This window comes from Aegilops tauschii, chromosome 1 (genome assembly GCF_002575655.3).
Source record: "Aegilops tauschii subsp. strangulata cultivar AL8/78 chromosome 1, Aet v6.0, whole genome shotgun sequence".
Classification (NCBI taxonomy): domain Eukaryota; kingdom Viridiplantae; phylum Streptophyta; class Magnoliopsida; order Poales; family Poaceae; genus Aegilops; species Aegilops tauschii.
The window spans coordinates 466,023,201-466,038,959 of NC_053035.3; the positions used below are offsets into that span (position 1 = coordinate 466,023,201).

At 42.9% G+C, this 15,759-nt stretch overlaps 1 protein-coding gene across 1 annotated transcript; it reads left to right on the forward strand.

Annotated features, from left to right (window-relative positions):
* Positions 1-14,604: 14,604 nt before the first annotated feature.
* Positions 14,605-15,054, forward strand: LOC120968585 (small polypeptide DEVIL 4-like). Its single transcript, XM_040395482.2, has one exon. The coding sequence runs from the start codon at positions 14,691-14,693 to the stop codon at positions 14,826-14,828; it is 138 nt and encodes a 45-aa protein (XP_040251416.1). The 5' UTR covers positions 14,605-14,690; the 3' UTR covers positions 14,829-15,054.
* The last annotated feature ends 705 nt before the right edge of the window (positions 15,055-15,759 follow it).

A 15,759-nucleotide genomic window follows, 5' to 3' on the forward strand; every position in this document is an offset into this window, starting at 1 on the left:
CAATAACCAACAGCGGGATCTGGATACCCATGTTGGCTCCCACATGTTCCACGATGATCTCATCGGATGAACCACGATGTCGAGGATTCAATCAATCCCGTATACAATTCTCTTTGTCAATCGGTACGTTACTTGCCCGCCCGAGATTCGATCGTCGGTATCCCAATACCTTGTTCAATCTCGTTACCGGCAAGTCACTTTACTCGTACCGTAATGCATGATCCCGTGGCTAACTCCTTAGTCACATTGAGCTCATTATGATGATGTATTACCGAGTGGGCCCAGAGATACCTCTCCGTCATACGGAGTGACAAATCCCAGTCTCGATCCGTGCCAACTCAACAAACACTTTCGGAGATACCCGTAGTGCACCTTTATAGTCACCCAGTTACGTTGTGACGTTTGGTACACACAAAGCACTCCTACGGTATCCGGGAGTTGCACGATCTCATGGTCTAAGGAAATGATACTTGACATTGGAAAAGCTCTAGCAAATGAACTACACGATCGTTTGTGCTATGCTTAGGATTGGGTCTTGTCCATCACATCATTCTCCTAATGATGTGATCCCGTTATCAATGACATCCAATGTCCATAGTCAGGAAACCATGACTATCTGTTGATCAACGAGCTAGTCAACTAGAGGCTTACTAGGGACACGTTGTGGTCTATGTATTCACACATGTATTACGATTTCCGGATAACACAATTATAGCATGAACAATAGACAATTATCATGAACAAGGAAATATAATAATAACCATTTATTATTGCCTCTAAGGCATATTTCCAACAATAGACTCTACTGAGAACTGTCCATTCCCATGTAGGTTCCATCGGAATACATCAGACCCATGTGACAATTGCACTGTGGACAACTGCTGGAGCAGGATGTTCCACGATTGTAGTCTGGGTCCAAATAAATCCCTTCTGAATGTCACATTTGGCGGAAATGATTCCATTACCGTGGCGATAGTATCGCCCTTGTGACGTACAATGCTGTATAGAGCCGGATATTGTTCCCGGAGAGTGGCATTTCCTAGCCACTTATCCTCCCAGAATCTAATTTCCGAGTCATCCTTAATCGAGAAAGATCCATAGCAAAAGAAATATTTCTTCGTAGCCATTAGACCCGCCCAAAAGTGAGAATCCCCAGGCTTCCAATATACTTGGGATACTGCCTTGGAGCCCACATATTTCCGTTTGAGGAGGGTTTGCCATACACCATCTTCCGTTAGTAATTTAAACAACCATTTACCGAGTAGGGACCTATTCTTAACCTCAAGGTCATGAATGCCCAACCCGCCTTGGTCTTTGGGACGGCAAACCACACTCCATTTAGCCAATCGATATTTCTTTTTCTCGCTATCTCCTTGCCAAAAGAATCTTGATCGGAAATAATCCAATCTAAGTAAAACTCCTTTTGGCAACTGGAAGAAGGAGATCATATATAGTACCCTATTACTTAGTATTGAATTTATTAGGACCAATCTTCCTCCTAGAGACAGCAGCTTACCTTTCCAACTGCTAAGTCTTTTTTGCAGCCTCTCCTCGACGTGTTTCCATTCAGCATTTGTGAGTCTCCGATAATGTATCGGTATCCCCAAATATGTGATCGGAAACTGGCCCAACCCACATCCGAACAGTTCGGCGTACAGGTGAGCCTCGTCTTGGGCCTCGCCAAAGCAAAACAATTCACTTTTATGAAAATTGATCTTAAGACCTGAGAGTTGCTCGAATGCTGATAAAATTAATTTCAGATTTCTCGCTTTCTCGAGGTCATGATCCATGAAGAGAATTGTATCGTCGGCATACTGAAGTATGGAGAGGCCACCATCAACTAGATGATTTACTACCCCATCAATTTGTCCATCAGCCTTGGCACGCTCAATCATGACTGCTAGCATATCCGCCACTATATTGAATAGCATGGGCGATATCGAGTCACCTTGTCGCAATCCCTTCTTCGTTTGAAAATAGTGGCCAAGGTCATCATTGACCTTAATGGCAACACTGCCTCCTGAAACAAAGCTATGGATCATTGCGCGCCACTCTGTAGAAAATCCTTTCATTCTGAGAGTCTGTTGAAGAAAGGTCCATTTGACTTTGTTATAAGCTTTTTCAAAGTCTATTTTAAGTACGACCCCATTCAACTTTTTTCTATGTAATTCATGGACAGTTTCATGAAGGATAACAACTCCGTCTAGGATGTGTCTACCTTGCATAAAAGCTGTCTGTGAAGGACGAACCACATGTTCAGCAACCGAATTCAGCCTAAGAGTTGCAACCTTCGTGAATATTTTAAAACTAACATTAAGGAGGCAAATAGGTCTATATTGTTGTATCCTTTCAGCCTCATTAACCTTAGGTAATAAAATAATCTCACCGAAGTTTAAGCGAAACAAATCTAGTTGGCCAGCATGTAGATAGCTAAACAAGAGGAGGAGATCCTATTTGATGACTTCCCAGAAGTTCTGATAGAACTCTGCAGGAAAACCATCCGGACCCGGGGCTTTGTTGTGCTCCATTAGGAAAACCGCCTTTCTAACTTCCTCCTCGGAGTATGGTGCTGTTAGAAGGTTGGTTTCCTCATCAGAGACCTGAGGGATGTCATCTGTTCGAGACTCATCCATCGAGAAGTTTCCTTCCTCTGGGGCTCCGAACAAATTTTTATAATAATTAGTGATATAAGATTTAAGTTGCTCATGTCCCTCAATTGTGCCCTCATCCTGTTGAAGTGAATGAATAAGTTTCTTCCTGTGTCTGCCATTGGCGACGCCGTGGAAATATCTAGTATTCGAATCACCTTTTAGGATAAATTGAGAGTTAGAGTGTTGGTACCATTTGAGTTCCTCTTCACGCAGCATGCTAGCTATCTATCCATTCGATTGACTCTTGATCTCGATTTCATGCTCAGATAATGGTCTAACCTCTGCCAAAGCTTCTGATTCATCAATGATAGATGAAAGACGAAGCTTCTCCTTTTTTAGGACACCCACTGTATGCCTAGCCCAACCACCAAGGAATTTACGTAATGCACGCATTTTGTTATTCCATTTGTGTATTGGGGTATCCCTGGCCACCGGTTTCTCCCATACCTTCTTGACCATGTCATGGAAGCCATCCCGGAGCAACCAACCAAGTTCGAACTTGAACTTGCATCTATGTTGTGGTCGTGGCAAACCAGTAGTTAGGAGAATTGGTGTGTGGTCTGATATGGCCTCGAAACGAGGTAGAGCACGAACAGACACCATAGGAAATTTAGATTCCCAGTCGGTATCCATTAAAACGCGATCTAGTTTCTCGTATGTCGGTTCCGGAAGACTGTTCGCCCAAGTGAATTGTCTTCCAATCATGGAAACCTCTCGCAGATCGAGAGTGTCGATGACATCGTTGAAAAGGAAAGGCCAATGATTATCAAACCTACCACGGCTTTTCTCATTTGGAAAACGAAGCAAATTGAAATCCCCTCCTATAAGAATGGGGTAGGGATTATCTTTCGCCAGATTAACCAATTCACGGAGAAAATCAACCTTGAGTTCATCCTGGGCTGCCCCATACACGGCGACGAGGGTCCATGTGAAGTTGTCGGCCTTGTTGCGAATATGGAGTTTAACGTGAAACTCACCATCCGAACTAGCCAAAAAATCCATAGTCCCCATGTTTACGCCAAGTAAGATGCCCCCAGAACGACCTCTAGGCGGTCGTGAAACCCAAGTGTATTCTATCCCGCCAGAAAGACGGTTAAGCAGACTTACTGAGAAGTCACGTCTCCCTGTTTCAGAGATAGCCAAAAAATCTAAATTGTATTCCCTATTACACTCCGCAATGAATAAATGCTTAGCCAAGTCACGAAGACCTCTGCTGTTAAAAAACATTCCATTCATGGGGAAACAATAGGAGATTTAGAAAATTTCGCCCTCTTATGGGACTTACTAACTTTTTTCGAACGTGCGATCTTTGATTTACGTCCGGAGGCTGTAAGCTCAATCAAAGAAGTAAGCCCGGATTCATCTAGACCCACGTCTGAAACCGCTCCAACTAAATGAGAGAGTAGCTGGCCATCTGATGTGGCATGCAGCTCCTCCTCGTCAGTAGGAGAGGCAAAAGGCTTGCTAGAAACATGTGGAACAACTTTTAATCGATCATATTCCAAATGTTTCAGAGCCTTTGTCGAAATAGAAATATCCTTCTCATTCTTTCCCAGACTAACACCCACATTATTCAACTTAGAAACGATGCTAGTATTGGAAAAAGCTAAAAATGGTTTGGGTGGCGACATAGTACCTTGGTGATCGAGGTTCTGCGTTGCTTTACGCCACATAGCCTTGGCCAAGGAGTCCTCATCTGTGACTGAAGTACCATCGTCGGCAACCGTATGCCGACTACTCCGGCGTGAAGGTGTCACCCCCCTCGATAGTGGAGGCGCCAGCTCTACTGTCGGTGGAGGGGATGATGATGGAGAAGCAACCCCCTCCCCGATAGTCTCAACAGCAGGATGGAGCGACGAGGTCACCATCTCACGGTGTGTGAGGCACCGGACCAGACGTACCAGCGGACGCGGGAGGGGTGGACGTGGCTAGCTCTACCTGCGGCTGGGGCCGAAGCGCAGCCACGGATGCATGCATGCATGCCTGCACACCCACGGCCAGCTCTTCAGGATCACGTCCATGCATGCATGTGTGTACACCAGTGGTCGGCCCTTCACGACCACTCCCAGCTGGGGCCAGCGTCCACAGCTCGACCCGAGCAGGTAGCTGGGCGGCCACCTCCAGCACATCCGGTGGCAGTTCATACAATGTCAAGTCAAATAGTTTTGAAGTATCATCACTATAAGATAAGTTCAGAGATTAAAAAAAGGGTCAAAGTCACTGTTTAAGAGCCAAGTCAGAAGCCACTGTTTGGATGAAGGAATATCAAAGTGTTTGATCGGTCGGGGTATGCGGCTCCTAAGATACATTGCGCATGGGATCCCCTAAAAGAACTCCTTGCTCATGGGAGCGAGGACTAGTGGCTTTCCAGCAGTACTATACAGAATCAGTTTATCTAGCACACTCCATGCTCATGGTTCATTCTATATATATCAGCTTTTGAATTTTTAATGCAACAAAAAAATTTGGTAAAACCGAACAGCACTGGACGACAGAAATGAGAAGCTTCAAGGAACTTGCGTGCATGCTGCATTGCTGCTCCAAATCTCTTGGTCTTGATTTTTTGAGACGCGCAGCTGATTGCGAGCAGATCTCGTCCGGAGCTATTATGGGTCGTTATTTTCATCATGACTAGATTATCAGACGATCAGGCAAGCTGACAATTAAATATTTATCCATGAAAACATCCAGGCTTGTGCATTGCAACAACATGACATCATCCATGCACTGAACAACCTTGATGGATGCCTCAACCTGAGCACAAGTGCACATGATGCTTTGTTTAATCAAGGTGTCACTTTAGTTTAGTTTAGTGCAAGTTGGCAGGGTTCCGAACACGATGTTCTTTTATTAGCACAGAGGTCGGTGAAGCTCCCGTTTAACCCGCAATTGGAGGCCGCGTAAGAAACAGTTATCCTGCAACAACTTGCGGTACTTTCTTCAGGATTCACGTCCAAGTTCAGGCCATCCGTGTAAACTATGGCTTGGACAGCTTGACTAGTGCTAATCATGGTGCTACTTGCTGTACTTCGACCAGTAGCTCTGAAGTTTGCTCCAAACCAGAGATTCGAAACCACGGCACTCCACCTTTGCGGCTCCCGCATCGGCGGGCATCTCGCGCTGGCGCTGCCTTTGGAAACCGAATGAAAATTCAGTTTACAAGTTTGACCAGACAGAAATGTGCAATTAGGTGTCTGCGTGGACTTTGCAGACCTGTCAGTCTACTACTGTGGCTTTCTGGTCTCCAGACCATTAACCAGTAGCACAAGATGAACATGGTTTTATGCCAAAAGGAAAAAAAGATGAACATGATTAGTTTGATGTAGCTACGTCTGACAGACTTGCAATAAATGCTGTAGAATCCGAATGAAATGACTTGTCTGCAAAGTATTATAAGGATTTGATGCTGTAGATGATGAACATAATGTGCAGAGATAACATTTCACAGTATCAAAATCTTTGACTAAAGCTCACATTTAGCACTTCTCCTGTAGTTCATGCAATGTAAAGTCAAATAGTTTTAAAGTATCATCACTATCAGATGGGTTCAGAGATAAGAAAAAAAAAAGGTTAAAGTGCCTGGTAGTGTTGTTTAAAAGCCAAGTAGAAGCCACTGTTTGGACGAAGGAATATTAAAGCGTTTGGTCGGTCGGGCATGCGGCTCCTGAGCTAGAGTTGGTTGACTTAAGCTCATGAGTCAAACTAGTTCAATCAATAAGCGCGACTCCGTAACCGGCTCCTCTGCACTCTTTGTTGCAAGTAACCACAGTGCAGAAATCCCTCTTATTGTCTTACAGGATACATTAATTGGTTAATTCACTGGTCGCCTTAGTTTAGTGCAAATTAGCTCGGTCCCAAGCCACCATTGGAGGCCACATAAGAATCTCTTATCCTGCAACTACTCCCTCCGTAAAGAAATATAAGTGTCTACATCACTACTTTAATGATCTAAATGCTCGTATATTTTTTACAGAGAGAGTACTTGCTGTATTATACATCCAGATTCATGTCCAAGTTCAGGCCATTGTTGTAATGTACACCAATGAATCTCTTACTATATCACAATGTACACCAATGTCGTGGTCGGACCAGTTCTTTTGGCGGCTTATTGCCTCCTCCCCAGCTTTTTCCATAAGCCGTCTCCATCATTCATTGGGGCTTTTGAACTAGCTATGGGATAACTAATTTAGAAGCCTTAAATTTTTTTGGTACCGGCTTATTTTTTAAGCTGGGGAGAGGCAGCTTATTTTTTAAGCGGCCCAAAAGAACTGGGTTAGTCCCATGATCAGGTTTATTTTTTTGTGATATAAGAGATTCATTGGTGGACATTGCCTCAATTGGGTAGCATCACCAACCACCACACATGTCATAGAACCGTTTCGAAGATATCACAGTAGTTAGCTAGACAAGAATATCTTCTCCGAGATGAAAAATCTGCAACGAGAATGGAGCCCATCATTAGCTGGGTGGTTAGCACGGGGAGCGGGAGCAGTCTGATCGAGCTAGCAACGACACGCCTGTGATTTCTCCAGGATCGTCGTATCGTCACACTGCAATAATACACGGTACGTTTAATGTCCTTTCCCGTACTGGCCAGTACGGAACGCAGCTTCAGCAGCGAATCTGCTCATGTGGTGTGGTGGCCTTTGCTAGCTGCTCCTCCACCTTCCCGGCGTTGCGGTCTCATGGTTTCCAGAGTACATTTTGTGCCCTAAAAAAAAGAGATTTTTCACGGTTACAGCTATGCTCGATAATGGAACTCAGTAATGTTTTTTTTAAAACAAAGGTAGATCATTTGCTGACGGTTGAGAGGATTTTTCTTGTGAAACCAGTCTGAAGAGAGGATTTTTCTAGCAGAGCCGGTTTCGACCGGTGTCCTGCTAGCCAATTGAAATGTGTCATGTGTTTACGTGCACATTATCACATACAAAGTATTTGATTCATTTCCTTTATTGTATGTGATTTCTCCTATTTTTTGCTGGGAACCACTCACTATTTAGGACCGTGACTTCATTTTGTTCAATATAGTTTATTCTTTTACCCCCACAATCCATCCACCCATATTTTTACTTTGATCCTAAAATTTGTAACACTTTTGACTTTGAAACAGTGATCCGATTTACAATCTGTTTTACAGATTTGTGATCATGACATTTCAATCTTTAAAACAAGATTAATCTTGGACATGTTCTGAACAAGTTCATATTCAAATTTGATACCATAATGAAACTTATATGAAATACAAGATGATATACATTAATGAAATTGGAATAAACCAATAATGAAAACATGTGAAAGGTGTAATAAACCATAATGAAACTTATATCAAATTCGAGACGAAACATTGATAAATTATGGAATGAAACAATAAAGAACACATGCAAAAGGGAATGTATGAAAAAAGTAATGAAAACATCTAAAATTGTGATGACATGGAAACGAAATCATATAAAAGATATGTGAAAAGAACACTTTTAGAGCTTAGTCCAAACATTAAACATAATTTAACAAAATGATATGAAAATTTAAAAAAGAAACTCTAAAAATAGAAATGAAACCTGAATAAAATGGTACTTAACTCCAGAATGAAAAGCAATGAAAGCATCTAATGGAAAAAGTTAACGAAACAAGTAAAAATACGATGAAACACACATGAAATAATTTCATATAAGTTTCAACATAGTTTCATAATTTTAGTTTGAAGTTTTTCAAATGTGTTAAAATTATCTTGTTTTGAAGATTTAAGTATTGTGAAAACTAATATCCAAACGTTCGCCAATCAGATATTTGGTTCAAAAGATATAATTGATACTCCCTCCGTAAACCAATATAAGAGTGTTTAGATCACTAAAATAATGATTTAAACACTCTTATATTAGTTTGCAGAGGGAGTACAAACTATATAATCAAACTGAAAAACGTTGGTGGGTGGGTGGGATTTAATACTACCTACCCACTAGTCACTGCCTATGGGGCCTCCTCGCTAGTTGTCCCACATGTCACAGAGCTAGGTAAGAAAGTTAGATGGATTGAAGGCGAAAGAACATAGTATGTTGTATATGTGTCGGGCAATGCATGGTATAGCAATTGATAGCGAGCACACATCCCAAGCAATGATGGACAACAACAACCTATCCTGTAGAAACTGGTTCCGCTAGAAAATCTTTTCACAATTCGTCTGATTGTGTATCATATTCTTATTGGCTTTTGGAGAACAACTGCCTTGGATAATATTTATGCTGGCGGTTTTTCAAGACGTTTTAGATGAGGTGTCTCAGATAGCCATTTTTACACTGATGAGAAGTACTCGAAGGCTTGATATACATGATTAAATTTTTGTGCAGTTTGATTTTGGTTTGTGTGTATACCTTATATGCTAGTACTATGCTCATGAGCTCTTTATTTTGGAAATTTTAAGAAGTGCCCATACAAGTTTCAAAAAAGAATCGTGAAAAAAAAACATGTCAACAGAGTTTCATGAAAAATGGCTTTAATCATGATCTACACAGGAAAAAAATGATGATCTATGATTGTGAATAGTCCTACCATCCCTGCGTATATGAATACAACTTACAGCCATAAGTTTATTGGAAAACATGATAACAAAAACACCTATCATCCAAAGAAATGTCTTCCATATATTGATACGCACTCACACCCATGTTTTCGCATCCAGCGGATTAATGCCTAGACAAGGATTTTTCATCCTAGAGAGGCCATGCCCCACTAATCAAGTTAGGACATCAGCCTAACGACAAGCCTTCACAAGGAGAAGGAGGTGAGCAAGTACTTCATTTCTAGATCCAAAAGTGATGGCCAGGCCATATGTTTTGATATCAATCTTCCATTAGTTGCACCGCCCATGACTTTGTGTTTTTAGAGCTAGTCACCCATGGAAGGCCACCACCAAAACTCCTCTTCTTTTTCAAGAAAATTCCAATCTATTCATCTTCAATCATGGCAGTAGAAAGAACAACATAGGTAATAAAAATTACAACTATGTTCGTGGACCACCTGGGGATGTCTACAAGCACTGGAGCGAGCCGAAGGCGCGCCGCCATCATCGCCTCTCCCTCACCTGAGCCAGGACGCACCAGAGTAGCAACCCTTGCCGATGAAGAAAGTTGTAGATCAAAAGGATCAAACCTGTAAACACCCACAGAAAGATGAACGAAGACTGGATCCACCGAAGACCAGCACCGGCCGAAGCCCGGGAGATCCGATGGAAACAAACCTCCACACGCCCTCCGACGATGCTAGTGCCACCGTCACACAACCCCAACCAAGACGATGAATCTAACAAGAACGAGAACGGGTCCCTCCTGCCCGCGGGGGGGGGGGGGGGGGGGGGTGTAGGGTCCGAGATCCTCCGCACCTCCATGGCGTAGAAGCCATCGGAGATGGGGCAAACCGGCGGCAGCGCCAACGGGAGGAAAAGAGCTTTTCTTGTGGAGGAGAAAAGAGATGCATAATAGGCTATCATCAAATATGAATTGACCTGACTAAGATGAATCAGACTAGACCAAGTCAGTGGTTACTCTATATATCTATCATGGCCACGACTAGTAAGGAGTCGAGGATCTAACCATCTCCATTGGATTTATGCCTAGAAGTGCAAAGGGAGTGGGTGCTTCTAGCGTGAGTTGGACAAGACCTAGCCCCGCTATCGGATGCACAGTGAAACATCTGATACCGTCAGGGGCGGAGATAGGACCCGGGCCCCCAGGGCTTGAGCCTGGGGCGTGAGGCCCAACTTCTTTGATGACTGTAGCAACTACCAACATGTGAGGCCCAAATCCAACATAGTGCACGAAGGCGGCCCGAGGCCTGTTGCCGGCCTGGCTCCGCCCTGGATACCGTTAGATAATATCAAGCCAATAGATTCGTTTTTTTCTTGCCCAGTAACCATCATGGTTTTTGTTGCACCCCTAGATCCATGGACAAACAATCAAAGATGTTGCCGATCGACACACGAGCCACCATATCCGTTTGTCGCCGGTTACTAGGAGTTGTGCTCAATCACCCACATTCTGCACGTTACGGCCCAGAGCCACCCTCACATGAGACAACAAGCCACCACTGCAACTGCCATTGCCCCCCCCCCCCCCCCCAAATGATGCACAAGAGGGGGTCGGCTTACAGATAAACAAGGACGGACACCAGGAGCTACCGAACACGAGCAACGACTGCTCGATGCTAGCGATACCTCCTAATTGTATGGAGTACGATCCACGGCTTCCATATGTCGTGATCGTTATCATCATTTTGCTAACTTTTTTTCTCAAAAAAGGATAATACGGTCTTCTACATGCACACAACCTTGATTTACTAAAAAATAATCAGTTGTACAAAATTGTATAATAGAGGGCCCACATGTCAATGACATAGCAACCGAGATTACATGGCACATCACACACCGTCACAGAGACTGGCTGAACGAAGTCCACATGCTACACCCACAGTCGAGAGTATTCTGTCTCCAATTTGCTAACTCTTATTCGCTTGATAATATATTGTATTACTGATCGGGCGATGTCGAGAACCGTTTATCCGAGGTTAATATCGATGTGAAGAAATTATTACACCAGATAAACAAATTATTAAAATATGGTGATTTTTTTAAATCAGCATTTTGTAAAATAGATCAAGAATTACCCTAATTATTTTATCAATTTGTGCGATGTTTGTTTGTACGGTCTTATATACTTTTGTTGTTGTTGGTAGCCTACTTAATTAATAGCTAAACCAGATGTTCATTCCATTAACAGATAAATAAAGAGCACCAGCTTGGGTTTCTCATGGAACCTCAAGAGTAACAAGAGCACACAACAAAACCGCAAGATCCGACCGGACATTTTTTTTTGCTTTTGAGAAATGACGGCATTTTATTGATTAAGCAACAAAGTTTCATAGAGTCTTCCAGATACAATCCGAAGCAGAATGAAAAACATAGAAACTGCTGATAATCTGAACGGTGTCCATCCATGTTCCCGGAATGAATTTTGCATATATATTACCTTCCACGACACACACACACACACACACACGCACGAATGAATCCTACAGAGGAAGAAGCCAGTAGTGGAAACGGCCGTGTCGTTTGGCGTTGGCTTTGGCCACGTATGTCCCGAGGAAGTGTCCCCTGCAGCGGCATCGGAGTTCGCGCATGCAACTTGGGAGGAAGATGCCGGTGGCTGCTGCAGCATGTGGCCGTGGCCTCCGGGAGCAGCGAGGGGTGGGTGGGTATAGCTGATGCCATGCCATTGCCAGCCTCCCTCTCTCTCTCTCTCGATTGATGGACCAGCAGGTTATGATATGCGCAAGTAGTCTGCCACTCTGTCTCTCTTTCCCAGTTGGCCATTTACACGCTATATAAGCATCGCACGCGCTGCGCACTTGGCCACAACCACACAGCAGATGAGCAGAGTCACCTCCATTTCTGGTAGCAGTGCAAGTGCAGAGCCTAGCAAGCTCAACCACCCTCCTGTTCATGCGCCCTATCTACCTCAGAGTCAGGATGAACAAGATGAAGAGCCACGGCAGCAAGCACCGGGGAGGATCCGGAGGAGGAGGGCTGAGCAGGATGCTGAGGGAGCACAAGGCCAGGCTCTACATCATCCGCCGATGCGTCGTCGCGCTCCTCTGCTACCACGACTAGCAGATCCACCTCTACTCTTCTGCTCCTGATCTGATCCTTGATTCTAGCTAGGCTTGACATAGTAGTTCTCTAGGGCGTGCGTGTGTATACATAGGGTAGTTCAGAAGTTCTGTTGCTGACAGCTGATTGGGATGTCCAAGTTTTGGTGTGATGTGGTTTGGTGCTCGATCCTAAGTCCTGCAATGGCAAGGATGTGCGTGTATGGGTCTGTTGGGTGTTGGCATCCTCGTTCTGTATTAGAACTTCTTTCGAAAAGAAATGAAAGATCTCGGAAAAGAAACAAATAATTATGGAAAGGTTTATCTCTTTCCCCTCCACTCCTTTTGGCATTATTAATTAAATACCCTTCACTATTTGACTAAAAATGGAACGAAATGAGATTGGATTGTTCCTCAGTTGAAAAGAGATGTCTTGAGCAATCAGAGAAGCACTTTGATAAACATATTTGATCTTTACCGACTCAATTAAGGTATTAGTGTTTGTTCTGTTACACAAAAAAGGTCGCATTTTTGCACTTCGTTCAAATAAGAGTTGTACCGGACGGAATTATCCTCTTTCTCAGTATGATCTCTCTTCCATTTTTATGATCTGTACCGTCGGAGGCTCGAAGCATGATTGCTGGTCTCTACCTAATTGTGAATGAGAATATGCATCCTTGGGGAGTGTTCTTACTTCATTCAATTATCAGTGGTGTGAACTATTACGAACACATTGCCATCTCGAAGGTGTGCATTTCGTGAATCTGTATTACTGGCAAGAGTAGGTTGCAAATTTGCTCAAAATTCAAAATAGCTGTAACACGAGCAGATTAAGCTTTGTTTAGAAGAACGACCAGATTAAGTTGTAGTGCATGGGTCATGGAAAAATTATGAGTGAAGTGCACTGTAGGTCCTTGAACTATTGCAGGGGTGTCACGTATAGGTCCTCGAACTATGAAAATCGTCATCCAGGTCCTCGAAGTGCAGTAAGTGTGTCATTCAGGTTCAAAATCTCCCTGACCCCCTCTAACTGGCCAGCTGGCGCCGTTAACCGTGAACACCGAATAGTAAACCATGAACAGTAAAATAGCGTACCAGTTCGGACATCATTTTCTGTACGCGATAGACAGTGCATGATGAACGATAAAAAAACAATCTGAAATTCTTTGGCATTGAAGATACCCTGGTGTGTGAACAGTAAAAAATGTTCATTAATTCAAAAAAATGTTCACGAATATGGAAAAGTTATTCACGACTTTAGAAAAATGTTCACGAACAATAAATTTGAAAATATGTTCGCCAACCACAAATATTATTCGCGGTATGGAAAAAATGTTCACGGCTTTAAAAAATGTTCACTAATCGCTAGTGAACATTTTTTAAGGTCGCGAATATCTTTTCCAAATTCATCGTTTGCGAATATTTTTTTAAGTCACAGACATTTATTAAAGTTGCGAATATTTTTCCAAATTCATAGTTCACGAACATATTTTTAAAGTCGCGAACATTTTATTAAAGTCACGAATATTTTTCCAAATTCATCATTCGCAAACATTTTTTTAAAGTCGTGAATATTTTTTCCAAATTCATCGTTAGCGAACATTTTTCTAAAGTCGCGAATATTTTTTTCCAAATTCATCGTTCGCAAATATTTTTCTGAATTAATGAACATTTTTACTGTTCATCATGCACTGTTTATCGCTTGCAGAAATGATGTTCGGAACTGAACGCTATTTTACTGTTCACGGTTCAATGTTCACGTTTAACGCCGCCAGCTGGCCGGTTAGAGGGGGTCAGGGAGATTTTGGACCTGAATGACACACTTACTGCACTTCAAGATTCTGGATGACGATTTTCATAGTTCGAGAACCTACGTGACACCCATAAAATAGTTTGAGGACCTACAGTGCACTTCACTGAAAAATTATTATTTGCTCTAAAAAAGATTATTATTCATGAAGTTGGCAGTAAAATTTCCTGATGCTAAATGGTTTAATCGGAAAATTGGCAGCAGCAGCATCACATATATGTTAGTTCAGTATTCAGGGGCAAATTTACTCTCATTCGAATCAGCTGTCACCTTGAGAGAGAGGGTGCCCTTGTAGCAGCTCCACACTTCTACAAGGGGTATATGCCCCCATTCCCATCTCTCTGCCCAATGTCTCGCTGTCTCTCTATCACCAGATTTTTATACGTGCAAGTAGGCAAAGAGGTGAGGATCATGTGAGCGAGCCTGTCATTGTGCCATTTGGCCTTGACCCTCCTATATAAGCATGCCAAATGCTGCACACTTGGCCACAACCACAGCAGAGACAGATCCACCCAGCAGTAGCAGTGGGAGAGCAGAGCAGGGAGCCCTCCAGCTCACCTAGCTCAGCCGCCCTCCTGTTCTCTTCAGCCAGGATGGACAAGGTGAAGAGCCATGGCAGCAAGCAGAGGCGGTCAGGAAGAGGAAGGATCAGCAGGATGTTGAGGCAACAAAAGGCCAGGCTCTACATCATCCAGCGATGCGTCGTCATGCTCCTATGCTACCATGACTGACCATAGTCCATAGGCGTTCGGTTCTCGTTTGTGGCTAGGCTAGGCTTGACAGATTCTTTGGTGTGTGTGTTCATAGGGTGTAAGTTGTTCAGAAGTTTCAGGTTGATTTTGCTGACAGTTAATTTGGATGTTGACGTTTTGTGTGGTGTGATGTGGTGCTCCTAAGTCCTGCAACGGCAAGGATGTGCGCGTATCGATGTGTTAGGTCTTGGCGTCTTTGTTGTGAATTTGCTTGATCGGAAAAAGAAGATCTCTGAAAAAGCAAGAAAGAAATAGTATGAAAGTTCTCAGAAAGGTTATCTCTTGGCATCCCATCATTGTATGATCAGTACTGTTAAAGCATGGTTGCGAGTCTCTGCCTAGTTACCTCATTGCTAATGCATATGTGCATCCTTTGGAAATGTTTTTATTTGATTGGATTGGGTATGTCGTTCGACTGATTTAGCACACAAGGCTATCTCAAAGGCGTGCATTTTGGGAATTTGTGGCGATATCGAGGTGAAAGTGGCAAGAGCAGTCTGCATCTTTGTTCAAAATTCAAATAGTTTTACACACGACCAAAAGAAAATTCAAATATGTAATAATTATGATTTCTGAAGATACATTTCCCTGATGCTAACAGCTTTCTGTGAGTTCAGTATTTCTGATAGTAACCTCAACCTAGAACTTAGAACTTTAGTGCTCATGGGATTCCCTAAAAAGAACTCCTTGCTCATGGGACTACAGGCTTTCTAGCAATACTATACAGAATCAGTTTATCTAGCAAAGTCCTTGCTCATGGTTCATTCTAAATCAGCTTCTGAATTTTTAATGCCTCAAAAATGTTTGGTAAAACCGAACAGCACTGGACGACAGAAATGAGAAGCTTCAAGGAACTTGCATACATGCTGCATTGTTTGCTGCAAATCTCTTGGTCTTAATTTTTTCAGAC

Excerpts from the sequence above, each read along its gene's own strand:
- LOC120968585 (XM_040395482.2), top strand. The coding sequence starts at position 14,691 with ATGGACAAGGTGAAGAGCCATGGCAGCAAGCAGAGGCGGTCAGGAAGA.